Source organism: Semicossyphus pulcher, unplaced genomic scaffold (genome assembly GCF_022749685.1).
Source record: "Semicossyphus pulcher isolate SPU_LCO1_2020_fin unplaced genomic scaffold, fSemPul1.0.p SCAF_14, whole genome shotgun sequence".
Lineage (NCBI taxonomy): Eukaryota > Metazoa > Chordata > Actinopteri > Labriformes > Labridae > Semicossyphus > Semicossyphus pulcher.
In genome coordinates this window covers 12,079,912-12,101,936 of record NW_027211648.1, presented here as the reverse complement: position 1 = coordinate 12,101,936, position 22,025 = coordinate 12,079,912, and the positions used below count along the sequence as shown (strand labels likewise).

The 22,025-nt window shown below is 41.3% G+C and overlaps 4 protein-coding genes across 4 annotated transcripts; all 4 read left to right on the top strand.

Moving 5' to 3' along the window:
* The first annotated feature begins 131 nt into the window (after positions 1-131).
* On the top strand, positions 132-2,846 carry bdkrb2 (bradykinin receptor B2). The gene is made up of 2 exons (XM_069662266.1): positions 132-204; positions 1,791-2,846. The coding sequence occupies exons 1-2, from the start codon at positions 164-166 to the stop codon at positions 2,836-2,838; spliced, it is 1,089 nt and encodes a 362-aa protein (XP_069518367.1). The 5' UTR covers positions 132-163; the 3' UTR covers positions 2,839-2,846.
* Positions 2,847-7,298: 4,452 nt separating this feature from the next.
* bdkrb1 (bradykinin receptor B1) lies at positions 7,299-8,390 on the top strand. Its single transcript, XM_069661726.1, has one exon. It carries the CDS (start codon positions 7,299-7,301, stop codon positions 8,388-8,390), a length of 1,092 nt encoding a protein of 363 aa, XP_069517827.1.
* Positions 8,391-12,878: 4,488 nt separating this feature from the next.
* Positions 12,879-14,127, top strand: LOC138591790 (ovarian cancer G-protein coupled receptor 1-like). Its single transcript, XM_069662480.1, has one exon. It carries the CDS (start codon positions 12,879-12,881, stop codon positions 13,857-13,859), a length of 981 nt encoding a protein of 326 aa, XP_069518581.1. The 3' UTR covers positions 13,860-14,127.
* Positions 14,128-17,604: 3,477 nt separating this feature from the next.
* Positions 17,605-18,991, top strand: gpr65 (G protein-coupled receptor 65). The gene is made up of 2 exons (XM_069661724.1): positions 17,605-17,672; positions 18,013-18,991. Exons 1-2 carry the CDS (start codon positions 17,605-17,607, stop codon positions 18,989-18,991), a joined length of 1,047 nt encoding a protein of 348 aa, XP_069517825.1.
* The last annotated feature ends 3,034 nt before the right edge of the window (positions 18,992-22,025 follow it).

Genomic DNA, 22,025 nt, shown 5'->3' with positions numbered 1-22,025 from the left:
ATGCTGCTACTGGGAGGAGGACAGACAGGGGAGAGAGAAAGATGCAGACTGAAGTATGGCCCTTTGGCTGACATCACTATAATTACAGTTTCCTTTAAGAGAGCGAGTCAGAGACAGGCTGAGCAGAGTAAGGGACGGCACTGAAGCAGTCTGGGCATCTCACATGTGGACTTACTCAGCAGGGATGACTCCTCAGCCTACGAGGTGTGTATGAGCTTTTGGTTTTATATGTTCTAAATAATTTCACATTCTTGTAAAACTTTATGAATTGACAACTTACAGATATGTTGTGCTTTATGATCAGTATATCTTAATTACATAGTACAGAAGTCGTTATTGTTGTTAAACATGTATTGGTGTGTGAAGAATGTCCAAATTCATCATGATATGATACGCTGGGTAACAGGAGTGAAATACAGCTTTTAAAAACCCAAGCAGATGGAAAACCATAAATTCTCCTACCAGCGGAGACGTGTCTTTTAACTTCTCTATTTCTCAGAACACACTTTGTGGTTTAAGTCAGTGAGCATTACTCCCTTCTTTTTAATTTGGTATATTGATGTTTGTTTGTTCCGTCTTTACGAAAAAGGTAGAAGTAATAGATGACGGTATAGAACAATTATGAAAGTGTCAAACCTGAGGTTAGAAGTGTAATTACAAGTTATAAACACAATATGTTTTCTGAAAGTCAAACATATGGCTATTGTATGAAACATTTAAACATGATTATGGAGTCAGCAGCAATGGGGATGTTATCCCTTACGAACAGCAACGAAACAAGCGCTCCTAGATGTAGCTCTATTGGTTGTCAGTGAGTCTTAATACATCAAATATTCTCTATTTGTTGAGTATAATTTAAAAATACAGCTGGCTTTGACTTCATGCTTCGGTCCAAAACTGTTTGACATATCAATAAGGTTTCTCTTATTTACTGTGGAGGGCAAAATTAAAGTGAACAGCCTGTTGCTCATTATTGGAACATGATAAGCAGTGTACAGTGGACATGCTTATTAATCTATGGGATAAGGCAGGGCTGGTAGGTGCAGAGATATGGGCATTTGAATGTACCGCTCTTTTTTATGTTTGGGTGTGTCGTTGGCTTTCTAAAAGGGTCGGTTACAAAAATTGCTTTGTCATGTTGTTGTGATGGCTTATGTTATTTTAGTGCACTGCCAAGTTTACTGTTTCAAATAAACTGTACAGGCAGTATTGGTTGTTTCACTCTGCTCCACTGGAAACTTTAAAGGAAAGGTCAGGGGGTGACCCTATAAGGAATATAAGCATAAGCAAAACATCAAAGCATACAGCATGATTATGACCATTGTTGTTATTAAGCCTGCCTCGAGCTTAATATCCTCAGACTTGCCCAACAAACTTTCTTTGTTAGATGTTTTCAATGATACAATTTTAATAAATAAAGGAACGTATATTTGTCCTGTGTCTGTAAAGTAAATATGTAGCTGGGTTACAGCAACTAGTTAGCTTAGCTTAGCATGAAGACTTGCAACAACTAACCAAGGAGATCCTTAGATTTGCCTGCTGGTAGATTTTGTTACCTTTGGTCAGAGCCAGGCTAATCATTTGTGGTTGTTTCCCACTGTTTCTAGTCTTAATGCTAAGCTAGGCTAAACCAGCTGCTGGCCCAAGCTACATATTTACCGTACAGTCACAAGAGTGGTATCGATTTTCTCATCTAACTTTGGGCAAGAAAGTAAAAAGGCGTATTTGACAAAACAAAAAACTGTTGCTTTAATGTCGATGTTTAACTGTCTTTGTTTTATTCTTGACAGTGTCCCCGCTAACTTCAGCGCCACAGCTTCATATGGAGAACTAAACTACACCAATGGCACTGAATGTATGGATTCAGAAGCCTGGGAGTGGCTCTACAGCTGGCAGCCAGTGTACATCGCGCTCATCACCGTGTTTGGACTTGTGTTTAACGTGTTTGTCCTGATGGTCTTCTGCTTCCATAAGAAGGCCTGCACCGTGGCTGAGATCTTCTTGAGCAACCTGGCGGCTGCTGACCTTCTCCTGCTGTGCTGTTTGCCTTTCTGGGCTGTAAACATATCCAACGGTTTCAACTGGCCTTTTGGACTGTTCCTGTGCAAAGTAGTCAGCCTTGGGATTAAGATGAACGCCTACTGCAGCATCTACTTCCTTGTTCTCGTTAGCATGGATCGCTATATAGCACTGGTGCATACAATGTCCCATGGCAGAATGCGTCGGCCAAAATATGCTAAACTGGGCTGCCTGTTGGTTTGGGGTTTCGGTTTGCTGCTGTGTATCCCGACGCTAGTCTTCAGGGAAGTGAAGCATTTCCCAGAGTATGATGCACATGCATGCTTCCTGAACTACCCACACCATTTACCCAACCTTGAGCTGATCCTTAATGGCATGTTGGTTGTTTTTAGCTTCATCGTCCCCATTTCCATCATCTCATTCTGCACCGTCAAGATTATTCAGGCTTTGAAGAAACAGGCAATAGAGAGATTCAATGCTGAGAGAACCGAGCAAAAAGCAACCACCCTGGTGCTGGCAGTCCTTTTGGCGTTCCTGATCTGCTGGGTGCCGTTCCACGTGATTGCCGCAGTAGATGTGCTCGTGCAAGCTCTTTCCCTTGAAGGCTGTCAACTCGAGACCGTCCTAGATATCTGCAACCAGATCTTCACCTACTTAGCTTTCTTCAACAGCGTCCTCAACCCAATCCTGTACGTCATTGTAGGAAAGAACTTCAGGAAAAAAGTTCGAGAAGTCTTGAAGCAGTGGAGCATTAAGAGAACAATTAGCTCAGAGTCCACACGATCAAACCTGTCCTCAACGCTGAAGACTTTGGTCTAACATTCTGCTTTTATAGACACAAATTAACTTTATCAAATGACTGTCCACCACAGTCATCTTTCTTGCGCTTGATTCAAAAGATGAGCTTAATTCGTGATTCGATTTGCAGTAGATTTAATTGTGTCGTAATCGAACCGAATGATCCTTCCTTAAATCAATCTCTGGCAGAGATTTTCCCCACAATGTCTCCTCCTGGAGAAGGTGTTACAGACTGCTACCAAAAGTGTTACTGTGCCTTATCAAAAGCTGGACAACCTGACCACATGCAACTGTTTCTGGTTGAATAAATACAGCTGGCCTCATGTTACAAACAGTGGCATCAGTATGTTGAATGTACAGGGGATCTATATCTGCCTGGTTGCTGTAAAATAATCTATGTAAATACAGATTTCATATTCTGTCTCCGCTCGCTGATATATTGTAAATAATACCTGTATTTGTTTTTCTCTGAACATAACCTTTAAATAAAACATACATATGGTTTTAACAGACGTGTTGTTGAATCTTTATAGTCCATTTAATAATGCAAGTCGAGCACAAAACCAGAACGGTAAGAAAGCCCCAACAACTGCTTGCTAAGTGTTTTCTGGTGTTTCTGACTCATTGTCTGCATAGTTAAAAACAGGATTCTGTCAAAGAGTTTCCAGCGGTGACACACAAACATGCTCCTTTTTGTTGGCTGCACGGACATCGGTTGTCTCATTATACATTTCTACCCACACCACCCTAATTTAATGGCCCAGTGTTGACTCACTGTGGCTTGTGGACAAGGGTACACCCCTAGCTGTCCCGAAAACGAGGCATGTCGAGCCAAACAGGAAATCTTTGTTAGGAGTCAGACTTTACCACCATCACCAGGGCTGAAAATTGTTGTGGAATAAAAAACATGCAGGCAGAAAAAGATTCCTCAAATGGTGAAATGCATTCCAAAAATAAACAGTTCAACCTCGTGTTTTTCTGCCTTTCAGATTTCAGCTCCAATCTTTGTTTGAAGGTGTTAATTGGGCCCATGTTAAAGGGGAGTTGAACTTAATTTTTGCCAAAAATGTCATTATATTGACATCAAAAAACTACAAGTTGACATCATCAGGTCCAAAACAGATGTCAGGTTGATGGCAAAACCAAATGTCAGGAGGACACCAAAAGCCAACGTCAAAAACCAATGTTAGATTGACCTCCAAAAACAACATCATAAAACAACATCAAAAAACGACAAGTTGACATCAAAAAACGACATAAAAAATGACAGGTTGACATCAAAAACCGATATAAAAAAACGACATAAAAAAGCAACGTTAGATTGACGTCAAAAACCGGCATCAGGTTGACATCAAAAACTGACGACAGGTTGACGTCAAAACTAAATGCCAGAAGGACATCAAAAACCGCAATCAGGTCTAAAACAGATGTCAGGTTGATGGCAAAACCAAATGTCAGAAGGACGTCAAAAGCCAACGTCAAAAACCAATGTTAGATTGACGTCAAAAAAACATCACAAAACGTCAGATTGACGTCAAAAACAGACGTTATAAAAACCGACATCAGATTGATGTCAAAAAACATCAGACTGACATCAAAAACCAACATCAATTGGAAAAAAAAAACTGACGACAGGTTGGTGTCAAAACTGAATGCCAGAAGGACGTGAAAAACCTACATCAGGTTTACGTCAAAAACAGACGACAGGTTGGTGTCAAAACCAAATGTCAGAAGGACGTCAAAATGACAGAGCGAGAAAGTCTAGCGCAACCTCCAACCGATAAGAGGTAGTTTCTCTACTTCTTCCACATATCTTTGACTTTGTTAGCCTTTGATTCATACTACAACAAAGAGTGGCTAGGCCTCTGAACATTAACATGCTGATGCGATTGTTGACAACTGAACCCACGAAAGAAAGGCATCTAAGTATAGATAGACTACCTTCTTTCTATGATGAAAGATCATGTATAATCATTGCTTGCATTAGTAAGGTGGGCTAACTAGCTTGAACGTGTGGAGTAGACGCTAGTTAGACTAGCTTGCTAACTTCTGTTCTTGGCGTGGAATAAAAACTTAACAACATCAAATATTGAATGTTGGAAAAGACTGATGAGTTTTGCGAATTATAGATTACCAATACTAGAGAATGTTGGCCTTTAAAAAGGGGGTGAAACATTTTGTGTCAGAGTTTGACAGCTACACCGGACGATGACATAATCCTCATTGATGCATGCTAACTAGCATATCCTCATTAAGGCTGGGGGCTGCGCTACAATATGTCTAATAAGTAGGCCTCCTTATCCCTGGTACCATTGTATCCTTCTGTATACACCCAGAAGACGACAAAAAGCAGCAGAAGTAGGAATGAAGTCAGGAATGGAAAGTTTTCCTCATTCTGCTGGCTTTCCTACTAGACTCTGATCTTCTCGACACCTTGGGTCATTGACGGTCATCACTGGTTGTACTTGGGTTTACGTGTCGGACATTGGCAACCTTGGTAAACTTCCCGGTTACGGCTTATTGACTCCTTTCCTGTATGTGAATGTGGGGAAGCACTTCAAGCAGAGGGCAGTGTTTAGACTGTTGGTCTGCAGCAGGAAATGGCAATGGTAAGTCTGGTCATTCCAATGGCAAACTCAACTCAACAAACTGAGAATATAAAGGTTTGAACACATCTACACATGTAGAGAAAAGTTGATCATTACAGAACCACCTTCCAGCACCTACAGCTTTCTTGTCAACACATTGTAATTTTTTTGTATTCATAATTCAAACCAGAAATACGCCTGCTGTCTTACCTTGCTTGATATTTCCCACACATCATTGAGTGGTATCAATCTTCTGACTCTTGGCAAGACAGCTAAAAAATTTTACATTTTTGTGAGTAATCTGTTTTGATATAAAATAATTCCAGATTTTCCTTATTTGGATGCTAGCATTGATATTTCCGGGAAGAAGTCATTGATAGAGTAAAATTAGCTCTAGATGTTTGAGCCTTAGAGTCGTGTATTTACTGTGAAATAATTTAGCTTCTTGGTTTTGTCTGGGATCAATTATTTCCAGAACTAACTTTGTCTTTTATATTGCCCAATATGCTGCGTTTGTTTGTTTGCAATCCTGACCTCAATGAAATATTGTATTGTTGTGAACAGTAGTTTACTTTCAGACCTGTTCTAATTCTCTTTTCAGTTGAAGCTTATCTTGGTTGTTTTGTATTTCTTTGACGGCTTTAGACATTGAAATCGGCTCTTACACTGTACTACTGTATGTATTCGACGTTTAACTTGCATCAAAGCATTTGATTTCCAGAATTCAAATTGCCCACAAGGGATTTTAAACACTCTACAAGTGTTGTTGTACTCAATAGATCTATACTTGCGTGATGGATGAGGTGTCTTTGTTTTGATAAGGAAGCATTGTTTATACATGGGATGAGATAAGCCAGGTTCCCTCTTAGAAAGTCTGAATAGACTGCAAGTGTGCTGGAATCAGATTGACCATAAAAGGGATGCAACCGCCTCAAGCATGCACACGCTTTCCTTATTGACAAAAACAATGTTTATATTATTTGTTCTGTTAGGTTTGGTATTTTTAACAGAAGAGGACTGAGCATAGATAAATCGCTATCAGTTTTTATTACGTATGTAGTCAAACATTAATGAACTTTATTGTTCTTAAATGATTCATTATTGATATGTCACATTTGATGCATAGACAGAGGTATTTACAAACTGTATAAACAGGCTGTAATCCTGTTAATGTGTTAAATCACATGTAGGAGTACGACATTTATATGAGCTTATCTTTTTGGCCTTGTGTAATGTTTTTATTATGAAAACACTCTAAAAGATAATATTACTTTTCAACTAATAAAATATATCTTTATTAAAACATTTTTTTTTTTCTGTTTGTCTATTACAGCGGTGCCGATGAAGTCGACTTGCTGTCTGTTTTCCGGCTTCTCTCCAACACGTTTGTGCGCTGCAGTTTCAGTTTGTATGTGCATGGACTGAATTTTGACTCCTTCATAAACAAGTTGATATATTGAACTCCTCGGTCAAGGGTGTGGAAGAATGTAACTCTATATACAGAAAGGCTCCGAGCAGCTCTCCCCTCTTCTCCCGTCCTTTCATTAACAATCTGACCACAGGAGGAACACACACACACTTCTCATCAAAGATAAGGTAAGAGCTCTTTTATCCGACGTCGTTCTTTTTAGAGACACAAAAAGGTGTTATAGTTTCAGATTGATGAGAAATAATGTAGTCAGGCTTTTAAATGCCGGAAATTATTCAGGTGCTACGGATACAATAATTAAAAGGTCATACATACTCAGACTATCTATTGAGGACTAAATAAGTCAACTTGTATGGTTTCCCTTTGCAGAACTACAGCTGCCTAACTGTGAATAGTTTTTATCATTGATGTATTTGATGATGAAATTTTATGATGAAACGTGGGATTATTTTGTTTTCCAGCCCATGGAGCGAGTGACTCTTTTTTCCGTGGTAAGACTGTGGTCTGAAAACAGCAGCGCGCCCGTCCCGTCCGCTCCCTCGGAGTCTACCATCTCTGCAGACTGGGATGTGGTCCACACCATCATCCCCCCGTACATCTTCATCCTCACCCTGCTCGGCCTCCTCTTTAACAGCTTTGTCCTGGGGGTTTTCTTCGCCCACAAGGATCGACTGACCGTCGCCGAGGTCTACCTTAGCAACCTGGCGCTGGCTGACTTTCTCCTCCTGTGCGGCCTCCCATTTTGGGCGACGAGCATCCTCAACAACTTCAACTGGCCTTACGGAGATTTCTTATGCAAAATGGTCAACTCTATCATCGTTATCAATTTCTACACCAGCATCTACACTTTGGTGATGATCAGTTTGGACCGCTACCTTGCAATCGTAAAGCCGATGAAGGCCAGGTGGCTGAGACGGACACTTTACGCCAAGGTGATCTGCTTCATCTTGTGGATATTTGGGCTCCTGCTGAGCTTCCCCGCCATGTTTCACAGGAAGGTAAAAGTCTTCGAGGAGTATGAAGCGACGTCCTGCGTGCTGGATTATAGTCACAGCAGCTCCTGGAAGTTGGCCCATCAGATTCTGCTGAACATTGTGGGTTTCGTCCTCCCTGTTCTGGTCATTGTTTTCAGCAGCGGGAACATAATCAAAGCTTTAGCACGGAGGAAGGAGAGTGTCACCTTTCATGATTTGAAGGACTCAAAGGCAACACTTCTGATGTACGCCGTCACGCTACTCTTCCTTCTGTGTTGGGGCCCCTTCCAGGCTTTCACCTTCCTCGACACGCTCTGCGACGTGCAGGCGTTGGATGAGAAGCGGTGGTCTCACACGCTGGATATCGGAGGCCAGGTTTCAGTGTATCTGGCCTTTCTCAACAGTGCCCTGAACCCTCTGCTGTACGTCTTCTCAGGGCAGTACTTTAGGAGGAAGGTCAGCGCCATCTACAGGAGGACTCGACACACTCGCAGAGGATCAGATATGACCACATTCCAGCGCTCTGTTGTGTCCACTTACATCAACAGAGTGGAGCAGATCAAGCCTGTGGTGATTTTTTAATGCAGTGGATCACATTTGACACCCTGTCCTCAACTTCTATTGAAAAAGGACATCCAACTTTAATTATCACTGACACAATATTACTACTGTTGTATGGATTCACAGCACTATTGTGCTTATTGTGGAAATAATAGACACATAAAGAGATAATGGACATGATCTGTAGGAGCAGAACACTTCTTTCTCTGCAGACACACCGTATGTATCTGAACCTGTCTCTTTAAACTGTTTCATTCCCTTACTGTTACTACCAGTTATGTTTTTTTAATTAAATATTATTATATTTCTTCAGCTTTTTTTTCTGTATTTCTAACATAAGTTGTATAATCAACTATAATAGTGCTACAATAAACAAATATAAACATTAGTGATGAATGTAATGTTTAGGCGTGTCCTGTTAGAAAAGCATGTGGTGCTTTCTGCAGTTAAGGTAAATAAAGACACCTGCGACTATTTGAGTAAATACGGTGTACTAGTTTTCTTTAGGGTTCCAAACACAGTTTGCAAAGAAGTCAAGACAATGGCATGGTATTACCTCTTTGACAGTTACCTATTAGGTTTGGTTTGAGCTGACTCTTTAAGAAGGATTGTGTTTGTGCGAGCTGGATAGAAAATTGTAACAGAAATAATAACACTGATAGAGACGATATAAAGAAGTTAGGTAACAGTAACATACTATTAATTAATTAATAATGCAAGTCATCATTCTACTATGTTATTATATAACCATATATATGTATGATATAGTGGATTGAATAATGTAGTATACATATATATACAAATGTGTATATATATATGTATTTACATATGTACATATATATATTGTGATACCAATATGGATGTGGTATGTATGTAATATTATGCAAAATAGATATGAGTACTATATACATATATAAATATTAAGAATAATTTAAATATATATAATTATACTATGATCGATGGTACATGGACTGTACTTATATGTGCAAGCTTGCTAGCTAGCTGGCTACATGGATAGAAAATTGTAACAGAAATAATAACACCAATAGAGACATATAAAGAAGGCTATATGCAGTAACATACTATGAATAATGCAAGTCATAACCATATATATGCATGATATAGTGGATTGAATATTGTAGTATACATATATATACAAAATTGTGTATATATACAGTATATACAGTAAAAGTTTTAGGCAGGTGTGAAAAAATGCTGTAAACTAAAAAATGCTTTCAAAAATGGAAGTGTTAATAGTTTATTTTCATCAATTAACAAAATGCAGTGAATGAACAGAAGAGAAATCTAAATCAAATCAATATTTGGTGTGACCACCCTTTGCCTTCAAAATAGCATCAATTCTTTTAGGTACACTTGCACACAGTTTTTGAAGGAACTCGGCTGGTAGGTTGTTCCAAACTTCTTGGAGAACTAACCACAGATCAGAATCCTTCTGTCTCTTTATGTAATCCCAGACAGACTCGATGGGGTTGAGATCGGGGCTCTGTGGGGGCCACACCATCACTTCCAGGACTTCTTGTTCTTCTTTACGCTGAAGATAGTTCTTATGGCTATGCCACCGGGAGCAATTTGGGGTTCAGTGTCTTGCCCAAGGACACTATGAGATGTGACTGTAGCAGTCAGGGATCGAACCCCTGACCTTCCAATTGAGAGAAGACCGACTACCACTGAGCCACAGCCGCCCGATGATATGTTCTGATAATTCAAAAGGTCGTATCACACATAGCACAGCCTAATAGATATGAATATATACACACATATATATATATATATATATATATATATATATATATATTCAAGTATTCAGGCAGATGTACAGAAGGCAGAGTGATTAGTCCAGCTTAAAACCTTTCTTAGCACACTTTGTGACAGATAGTTTAGGTTTTAATGTTTCTGACAGCGTCGTGACCAGAATTTCACAGGTAAAAGAATAGACTCTTTCTTCTGTCCTCTTGTTGACCTTTTGAACCCCTTCAGGTACAAACTTTCTCCAATGTAGGACTCTAATTCCCGTATCTGTTGTCTGAACACTAATGCTACATCGGAAAAGCTTTCAAACGTAATAATACCACTGATACATAATTAAACAGCACTAACAGACAGTGTTTTGTATCGCAGAAGTAATGGGCACAAGTTATGACAATAGAAGCGTGTTCAAAAGAGATGGAACTTTACTTTGTATTTCTCTGTCTGGTGATGCATGAAACAAATTTGCATCGTGTTGCGGTGTACAAATGTGTTCATACATTTGCATGCATGTACAGTTTGGCGCTTTGTTCAGAATAAAGTTACAGTTCCTCCTGGATCAGGGCACAAATCTGTTTGTCCCATGAAATTTCCTCAGCTATGATAAAATTGTTAACATCGTCTCCTACTTAACTGCTAAGATGGGAACATAATGTCATTGCTACAACAGCTGTAGTTTTAGACGTAAACCTGAAAGTGAATTCGGCCAAAATGTCCCTTCATTGCAAAGGAGAATCTCCAAGACGCATAACAAAGGTCGAAAAGGAAGGTCAAGGTTGAACACATCAGTCTGCAAACTTTATCGCATGCAGGCTAACTAATGAAGAGTTTGGTCAGTAATTTCCAGTTGGCACCGGTTTGAAGGAAATGGGAGGACATGCAAATATGTGCTATTCCTGGAAAGCCTGATATAGACCAGTTGCTCCTGCTGATGCTTTGGAGAAGCATTCAGAACCTTTTTTTATTCTTACAAAATTGTTAAAATACTCTGTCAGTCATTCAAATAAATATCAAGTCACTATCTATCACCGAATGAGGTGACTGAGCCTATGGCCCACTGATGAAAGCCTTTGCATTTGCAGTATTATGAACTGGGTGTCTGTGGCGACATTCGCGGAAAAAATCACAAGCGGCGCCCAGTTACGCGTTTTCCATCAGCCAGCAGTGGTTGGTCCGCCAGAGAGGGTAGGCGGAGCTAAGCGGCTGCTTTTCCGGTCTCTGCAAGTGTTGTGAGTAAACAGTAATCTATGGCTAAACCATAGACTGTATAAAAAGATGGATGACATGACGGCTCCCTAAAAGAGAAGCCAAAACATTTCGAGCGCCCCCTGCTGAATGGCTGCAGTATAGGTCATAAAGCCCGCCTCCTCCATGTTAACAGATGGGACATGAGCCAAACTAGAAAATCAAAATACACGCCAAATACATTTTTCTCTAACATGGTTTCTGTCATTATAGTTAGTTCTTACCATGCTGATTTACGTCCAAGTGTTCATTTTTCTAAGTTTATTTTTAATTAGTTATTTGATGCTGTCAAAATGATGATTGACAGCTCTGTTGACAAATAAGGTCCTGCAGTCGATCAGTTTCGGGTGAGGAGAGTGGAAGATGAACGGCGAGAGGAGACTAAACAACTAAACAACTACTAACTAACTACTAACTAAAACAATCACTACAGTCTTTGAAGTTTCATACCTGTCAACGTCTGCTTCAGACCAACACAAAGAAGCTGTTCGGCGTGCGGGATCCTTGCTGTTTTTTCGGTAAGTTAAGTGTACGTTTTGGTTAGCGGCTAGTGGCTACGGTGGCCCCAACCGCCGATCTCTACTGCGCAGACTGATGACGTCACCATGGCAAGATGGCAGCGCCTATCACGGGGGCTTTTTTGGCATCAATTTTGTACAATGGGAGCAGAAGGAGACGCGTTGTCCATCTATATATACAGTCATTGGGCTGAACAAACAAAGAAAAGATTGATGACTGCAGATACAACTTCAACAAATTCAACACTCAGATGAAGACAAAAAAGGAAAGCGACCGTCAGCGAGGAGCATCACGAGATACAACCGTTACAAAGGGAGCCGTCTGACGTTTGCGCCCGCAATTGCCTTTTCTCGCCATACAGTGCCGCCAAATAGAGCGAAACTGAGAACTTCAAGATGATCACTTTAAAGTCCTGCGTTTAATAACCTTTAAGTACGACCAGCGAAATATGCTTATGACTCCCCATATGTCTTGATATTCATAATATATCTGAATGTCAGCTGCCTCCAAAAGTGATTACTTAAATTACTTGAATCATTTTTCTGTCATTTTTTTCTATGACATAATGGTTCAATTCTCCTCTTCCCCAATCAGTAAACTACAAATACCTCAAAGTTGTTCTAAATTACAGTACTTACTCTCTCTTACCACCCATGTTGGTTTATTCCCAGTGACAAGTGTGTTCCATTAAGAGGCACCAAACATCATCTCTTACATTCTCCACATGCTCTTACAATCAAAGGTGTGTGTTCCTGCTTATCCTCTATGTCAAATGACCCTGTGTTGACCCACAAATAAGCAGAAATAAAAAACCAACAGCCCTCATCAAAGCGTTGGATGCTATTTCCTTTTTTCGGCCTGACCCTGCATGTTTTGCTGGAAACTGAAATTTGCATGTCTGATCGTATCTCTGTTCAACACAATACGGCGCTTTTCCATTTATAGGCACATTAAAGGTTTGGACATCATCACGTTAGGATGGATGCCGCTTTTCTCAACGAGACGAACACAAGCGCATCCACGTCCTGCGCCGTGGAGTCCTCTGTGGAAAGGAGCATGTATCCAACGGCCTATTCCTTGTTCTTTATTGTGGGATTTCCTGCAAACTGCCTGTCTCTGTTTGTGTCCTGGGTGCTGATAAGGAATGGGAGCAGCGTGGCGGTCTACGTCTTCAACCTGTCCATCTCTGACCTGCTCTACACTATCTCTCTGCCTGTGTGGATCGAGCTGGCCCTGCAGAAGCCCGTAGACCAGAGTCTGTGCAGTTTGGTGGCTGTGATCATGTACAACAGCTTCTACTTCGGCTCAGGCCTCCTTTGCTGCATCTCTGTCGACCGCTACCTAGCAGTGGCCTATCCCCTCCACTTTCACTGGGTCCGAGAGGTGCGGACGGCTGTGTATGTGAGCCTTGCTGTTTGGGCTTTGGAGATTGCCATCCATGTTATCTTACTCAACCACACGGGGGCGCTGCAAGCCTTCTCCTCAAGATACTTGTGTGTGGAGCCATTACCTATGACGCCACAAGATGCCAACCTCTGCCTTACTAGAGTCACCCTGGGTTTCTTTGTGCCGGTCTGCATCATGACCTTTTGTTTCCGGCAGATCATGCGAGCCCTCCAACAGAGCTCCTCCATCCTGGAAGAGGAGCGCAGGAAAGTGGGAGTGCTGCTTTTGCTCCTTCTTCTGACCTACATAGCGGCCTTCCTGCCCTTCCAGACCGTCATGCTGCTCAGGGTCGCGCTGGAGCCGGGGTCCTGCGCGTGGGCAGCGAGGCTCAGAGATCCGTACCTGGTCACTGTCGCCACGACAACCATAAACAGCACACTGGATCCTATAATATACTGTTTGATCAGTGAGAGTGCTCAGAGGGAGATCCGGAATGCTCTGGAGAAAGGGAGGGTAGTTTTGAGGAGGAGTAAGCTGTTTGAGAGCGCCACAGGAATTCAGTCAATTTCCTAACAGCTGAATTATTTATTTGATTATGCAGATGATACGCAAATATAATTTCACTTACACCAGGAGACCATGGACCTGTAAATTCTCTGTGTAACTGTTTGAGCAAATCAATGACTGCATGAAGCAATTTTCTCCAACTTAACAGAGATATAATTGTCTTTGGACCACGGACAGAAAGACTGTTAGCTCTCACCTTCACTCCCTCTCTCTTATAGCTAAGGGTCAAGCAAGAAACCTTGGGTGTTATTCTGGACTCAGATTTATATTTCCACAGCCACATCAAATCAATAACATCTTCTGCTTTGTACCATTTAAAAAACGTTGCTAGAGTCAGAGGAATTATGTCAAAGCAAGACCTTGAAAAGCTTATACATGGCTTTGTATCCAGCAGATCAGATTACTGCAATGGTCTGTTCACAGGGCTCTCTAAACAAGCTGTTCGAAATGCTTCTGACCACATTACTCCAGTATTCCTTACACTGGCTACCTGTAACTCAGAGAATTGATTTCAAAATCTCTCTGCTTGTGTGTAAGGCTCTTACACGTCTCTGTGATGCTTCTGATAGGAACTATCCAGGGCTTGCCTACTGGCTGTCCCAAGATTTGGAAGAAAACATGGTGAAGCAGTGTTTTGCTGTCATGCAGCACAGACCTGGAATAATCTCCCAGGTGTTAAACTAGCTCCGACTCTGACCGCCTTTAAGTCAAAGCTCAAAACGTTCCTTTTCCACACTGCCTACTTTGCTCTCAAGGCTGAATTATTTTTGGCACTACGCAGCTCTCGTCTGCACTTCTGCTATTTTAATTGATTTCATGTTTTAATCTATCACCTAATTATTTTAATATAATCGATATCTAATATATTTAATTAATCTTACATTTTAATCTATTTACTTTTTGAACATTTCAAAATAAAAGGAATGATCGGACATTGCAGAATTCTGGGAATCCTAAAAACTAAGCACATACTGATGCATTGTTCTGACTGACCTGATTCTTATATGTTACTTCTTAATGTAAAATTCTTTATTTCTTAATGTGTTATTTCTGTTTTTAAATGTGTAAAGCACTTTGAATTGTTCTGTGTATGAATGTTGCTTTATAAATAAACTTGCCTTGAACTTGGGTTCATTTTTTTTTTTTAAAGATTATTTTTTTGGCCTTTGGCTTTATTTATAGGACAGCTGAAGATAGACAGGAAATGTTGGGAGAAGAGAGTGGGGGATGACATGCACCAAATGAACAGCAGACTGGGAGTTGAGCCTGTGATCAGTGCAACGAGGACTGTAGCCTCTGTACATGGGGCGCCTGCTCTACCGACTGAGCTTAACAGCGCCCCGGACTTGTGTTCATTTTTAACCAATTATTATTTGGGAAACAAAAAAAAATTTAATTTATTTTATATATTGATGCCTTTTTATTCACAATATATGGGTGTATTTTCAACTTACATACATGACATATATGTATATTTAGTTTTGTTTTTTGTTTTACTTTTTATTACCTCTGAATCCAAACTTTTGCCCCTCGTGTTGACAGTTTATCGCACAAATCCTCTTTCATTACTTCAGGTCTTGACTGTGGTGTAAACAACAATATATTTACTTGTATATCTTATTGATTGTTTACCATGAACAGAATTAAACTAGCCTCGTCTGGTTTTGCTTTACACTTTTTTTTTTGCAGTCCTTGAATGCAACATGTACACTGAAGTGGTCTTTTTAGTGCAAAACTCCGTTTGTGTTAACACATGATGCACTGTGTTTGCCTAGCTGCAGCAGAGAGGCAGTAAAACAAAGAGGAAATGTGGCACTAAAAAGACCGTGACTTTGGAGGATCCTCATTTAGTTTGTCTGACTTTGCTGAAGCGTTTCATCAACCTTGGTTGAATTTTTAATCCTTTTTTACGATAAACAATGACTGTGGTTTTTGTCCCTCATCCCTGACATTGAAAATGTCTCTTTGTGACCCGCTTAAATAATCACAGCAATCATTTTAGGACGTTTGTGAGACTTATATGTGTGCCTGTCCTTTAGAAGCACATTAGCCCAGACATAACAAACAGAACAATCAGCCGTGACAACAGAACTACGCTATGGAAACATAAAGTCAAGCAGATCCTTTATCAGAGAATAATTAGCATCACCTTCACCGGAGTCTGCGTCTTTATTGACACACCAAACACAGAGGCAAGCAGCCTCATTTAGACTTGGCACTCAAATTAAATCTTCCATGTGGTTCTGCGACACAGGAAGTTTGCTCTGTCTTGGCCTGTCACCCAGTAAATAAGTGTTGTAGTCAGGGAAGAGACAGCAGCTGACTCTTCCTGTTCCCACAAGTGAGCTGATTATGTGAAAGACAGACTTACTGCGTCTCTCTGCTTCTGTTTTAGTCTTTTTATGTTGATAATAATGAATTTAACAGACAGAATAAGGAGCGGGAACTCAACTGAATAACATGTAAGTAGACCTTCATATGAGTTGTATTAAGTTTATTCTTTTCCTGATAAAATACTCAAATACACTCAAGACTTTTCAAAGATGTTGTTTAACAGTAAGATTAAGCAATTTGTGATTCATTTGCTTAAAAGAGAAAGTCATTGTGTGGTAGTTTAAAGGGTCTGTACACTGATTTAGTTTGTCAGCTCTATAAGGTTCGAGGGCTTACAAGAGATTTTGTTTGATTTTAAATTTACAAATTAAAATTAGATATCCAGATTTTTTTTATCTCAGGCCAAAATCCGACATTTTCCAAAACAACTTAATAGCATCTTTCTCCAACTGCTAAAAAGTCCAAGCCTTCAAACTCTACTCCCCCAGGTTAGGAAGCATGCTTTCTTTTTTAATCACAGACTAGAATGAACCTTTATGACATCAGGTTTTAAATTTCAGTTCACTATCAAGGTCACGCCATTGTACGGTATAAAAGTATTTGGAGGGGGTCGAAGTAGGGTGGGATGAGAGGGGGTCGAAGTAGGGTTGGATGAGAGGGGGTCGATGTACGGTTGAAAGAGAGGGGGTCGAAGTAGGGTTGGATGAGAGGGGGTCGATGTACGGTTGGATAAGAGGGGGTCGAAGTAGAGTTGGATGGGAGGGGGTCGATGTACGGTTGGATGAGAGGGGGTCGACGTACGGTTGGATGAGAGGGGGTCGCAGTAGAGTTGGATGAGAGGGGGTTGAAGTACGGTTGGATGAGAGGGGTCGAAGTAGGGTTGGATGAGACGGGGTCGACGTATGGTTGGATAAGAGGGGGTTGAAGCAGGGTTGGATGAGAGGGGGTCGAAGTAGGGTTGGATGAGAGGGGGTCGACGTACGGTTGGATAAGAGGGGGTCGCAGTAGAGTTGGATGAGAGGGGGTTGAAGTACGGTTGGATGAGAGGGGTCGAAGTAGGGTTGGATGAGACGGGGTCGACGTATGGTTGGATAAGAGGGGGTTGAAGCAGGGTTGGATGAGAGGGGGTCGAAGTAGGGTTGGATGAGAGGGGGTCGACGTACGGTTGGATAAGAGGGGGTCGAAGTAGAGTTGGATGAGAGGGGGTCGAATAGAGTTGGATGAGAGGGGGTCGACGTACGGTTGGATGAGAGGGGGTTGAAGCAGGGTTGGATGAGAGGGGGTCGAAGTAGAGTGGGATGAGAGGGGGTTGAAGTAGAGTTGGATGAGAGGGGGTTGAAGTAGAGTTGGATGAGAGGGGGTTGAAGTAGAGTTGGATGAGAGGGGGTCTAATGGGGTCGAGTTAGCTGGAGCTGTCATGAATCTGGGGGTCGAGACTCAGGGTGGAGGCATGTCTCGATGCACTCCATTCAGCATCCCCCAGTGGTTCCTGTGTTGAGATAGAAGAGGAATGAGGTTTGGGGAGTAAAGTTTTGAGAACTGAGACAAACAGGAGAGGAGGGGTTAGGCTAGCTTAGATATGTACACACAGGTAATTGCGTTAGGGAGGCACAGGTGTGAGAGCTAACACGACATGGGTAATGGATTTGTTCCTGAACCTATGTTACAATAACTTCATACAACAAAATGCGACCTACAAATCGAAGGAGGAAATTAGTCTCAATACACAGGTTGAATATATAGTTGTACCCTCTGACTTGTAAATTTGCCTTTTTGTTATCATCGTCACATTGCATCCTCATTTCCTTCCTTGTTTCTCTACAAGGTGTGCACATTTGAACGCCACATCAGCAATGGAAAACCTAACCCTGGCCACCAATCACTCGGACTGTTACCCGTTTGACAGTGTGTCCAAATGGAAGCCGTTCCTGGTTTTCTACCTGGCTATCATCATAACCGCCATCCCGTCCAACGCCTTCTCCCTCTACGTGTCCTGGCAGCACATCCGACAGAAGAACGAGCTCGGCGTGTACCTATTCAACCTGGCCCTGAGTGACCTCGCCTTCACTGTCGGCCTTTCTCTGTGGCTGGACTTCCTGTGGAGGGGAGTGTGGGCCTACGGAGGCCACGTTTGTGTGCTGTCTGTCTATTTTCTCTTCACCAACTTTTACATCAGCGGTGCTCTTCTCTGCTGCATTGCTCTTGACCGTTACCTGGCAGTGGTTCACCCGTTAAAGTACACTTTCATGAGGAAAGTTGATACTGCAGCTGTGGTCAGTGTTGCCATTTGGGCATTGGTTGTCTGTTTCAATGCTGCCACCATCACCTGGGAGGACTCATACCAAGAGAACAGCCAGTTTTCTGTGTGCTTTGATATCTTCTTCCCGCTGTCAGAGAACAAATTACAGATTAATATCGCACGCTTCTTCCTGGGCTTCATTGTTCCAGTTCTCCTGGTGGTGTTTTCCTCCCGGGGGCTCTGTGAGGCGTTGAAATCCAACCAGGCCACCGAGGAACAGGAACGCAAACGGATTGCGAAGCTGCTCACAGCCGTCCTGCTCAGCCTTTTGTTGTGCTTCGGGCCCATCCACATCATGATGCTCGCCCGCACGCTCGTAAATGACTGCAGGAGTCTCGCAATGCTCCTCTATCCGTACAAGATCAGCCAAGCCATCTCAAGCCTCAACTGCATCGCAGACCCCCTCCTTTACTGCTTCATTACGAGAACAGGGAAGGCAAATGTCAATCAGGTTGTTCTTTTGTTTCAGGTAAAGAAGAGAAGCAAAGATGAAGGTGTGGTGTAGGTTGAATAAAGTACAAAGCACATGTGTAACTGGTTTGTGGTACACTCACACACATACAAAGATATATATGTGTTTTTCGTTATGATGTGATGAGGGATTTTAGAGAACACTGACCCTCTGTGACCCTGGCTCCACTTGTGCTGCATCAGTTCTGGCTGGTGAATCGCAAATTAAAGTATCAAGGACAGACTCGGCTGTTTTCCTCCGCGTAAGGAGTGAAGCACCGTTTTCAAGGAAACCAAGGTCAGAGGGGTGCAGGAGATTAAAGTCGCCTGTCAAACAGAGCGAGATACAGATTGTTCGTGTTTGCCGTGAAACTTAATTGCCCTTTTGGGATAAATAAAGTTGTCTGAACCTGAATCTGAATGCTGTTGACAAAAATAGTGCGCCACACATCCTGTCTTAAGGTATTTGAACATAGGGTTGGTAACTGATGGAAAGAGTTGGACAGGAAGTCAGTAACTGCCATGAGAACCTTCAGAATAAAGGTGACTTCATGCTTGAGTGTGGCGGCAGCACAGAGGGCACCATAAAACTGACTGATTAGTATCAGCAATGGGGATTTATAAACTCGGTGCTGTTGTTTGCGCTGGCGCCTAACAGCTAGAAGGTTCCAGGTTCTGACATAGGGGGCCTTTCCATGTGGAATTTTCGTTTGTTAGGTTCACTGATGCCTCTAAAAATTCCCTGGTAGGTGTGAATAGAAGCGTGAAAGGTTGTCTGTGAATGATTGGCGACCTGTCACTGACACTGAACAGGATAAGCGGCGCAGATAATGGTTGGATGGATGTTTAATCCGAGACTTTACTGTACATCTCTGCTAATGAGGTTCTTCATTAAGACCTGCATGTACCCATTATAAGCAGTGAGTCATGGAGGACTGCTGGGGAGCGTTCACAAAACATCACAGTTGTTCTGTTGTGTTAAACCTTCTATACACAGGTCCAGATTTTCTGCCATTCATCATCTGAATAATTTACAAGATAGAAAATAATATCTGTTTTTATCTGGGCCACAGGATGAGTCATTCGACTGCGCTTACAATTTCTTTGTCACACCATGCTGACCAGACAGGTGGGAGGATGAATTTTTGTATTTAACAGACAGAAATGATCTTATAAGTAGCATCTTACCACTACAAAATAAAAGCAAAATGTTGACTTCTTTTGAATTGCTGGTTTATGTGTAGCAAACATGGATATCTGAAGCTCTCTGGTGGACAACTATGGAAGTGCAGCAAGATGTTTACACTCCAAATATTTGATCATATCGGGTATCTAGTTGTTTTATCACATAACCTGTAGTGCTTTATTACAGCAATTATACTTAATATAGGAGTGCGTGTATGCCATAAACATTGTCCTACTCATTTTATATATAGTAAACAGGATGTAATTGGTGGTTTGTGGTCTGCTTTGTGCATAACACAATAAAGTGTTTTGAAAATACAATACAACATACAACAATATTTGTGGTGAATTCGATCTGGAGCATGATTGTTGTTTTTATATGCATCTGATTGTTCAAACGTAATGTACAGAGTTAATTATGCACGTGTTGTACATTTAGAAACATTCGAAACCAACCCCCAAAACTCCCACAATCATAAATCCCCAGTGTCGTCACTGCATGCCTTCATAACAGTAAATGCAGCGGGAGGACATGTGCTCTCCCATGTGAGTTTTTGCCCTTCCCCTTTTTTTCAAGCCATCCATCCATGACACATATTATGCTTCACCTCACACTGAATAATCTGCATCAGCACAACCTGGAGACTTTAAAGCCCATCTGAGCATTCATCTTCTCCCCATCCACCTTCCTCTGTCCTTGAATCTGTAACAGACAGCCGTCTTTCTATGTAAAGTGTAGGTGTATGTGGAGATGGAGATAACTAAGGATCGATTTTTGTCAGTGAATCGCAGCTTCACCTGGATGTTGGCAGAGTGTTCGACAGCCTGCTCCCTTTCAGACATGATGAATGAATGCGACTGTAATCTGCACTGGTGATCTTTAAAGCATGTGCGCACACACATGTAATAGAAACACGACTCTCATTGGTGGTGTGCCAAAAGAGCCACAGTGTGAGCTGATCCTCGGTTCAAAGTCGAAGTATCACTTAAGGGCAGAATTTCAAAAGAACAGTTCCATTTAATTTACTAAGCCTTTGTGGGAAAAGTTAGGCTAACATAATTATACAAACACAAATCCTTGGCTCGCAGCAACAATGTAATGGAAAATACATATACTGTACTTTATCAGGTAATCACTGCTGAGGGGATAGGTAGTGTGGTAGTTAGCACTGTCACCTCACAGCAACAAAGTTCCGGATTCGAATCTCCTTGCTGGGAACTACTTTTAAATGATCATGTTATGCAAAAGTGATACACTGAAACAGGTCAATATATTTGAGTGGCTGGGTAGTGTAGTTGTTTTCACTGTAGCCTCTCATTAAATTGTCACAATGTAATGCAAAATAATTTTACATAAACAGGAAATACATTTAGGCAGCAGGGTGGTGGAGCACTTCCATCTTGCAGCAAGACAGTTCTGGGTTCCAACCCAGACAGGAGCCTTTCTTAATTTATCACAATGAGACCTAAAAGCATTTTTTCTATTTAAAAATAAATAAATAAATAAATAATTTTTAATTTTTTACCTTTTTTTTTTTGAAACAGGTAGATGCTGCAGGGCAGCAGGGTCGTGTGGTGGTCACCTGGCAGCCACAAAGTTCTGAAGTCAAACCCTGGCTGGGTCCTTTCTTGAAATTGTTTTAGTAAGTAATAGACAATTCCAAAAGTATTGTCATTACAATTCCAAAAGTATTGTCATTACAATTCCAAAAGTATTGCTATGACAATTCCAAACGTATTCCCATTACAATTCCAAAAGTATTCCCATAACAATTCCAAAAGTATATCTAGGAAAATTCAAAAAGTATTCGTATGAAAATTCAAAAAGCATTCCCATTACAATTCCAAAAGTATTCCCATTACAATTCCAAAGGTTTTCCCATAACAATTCCAAAAGTATATCT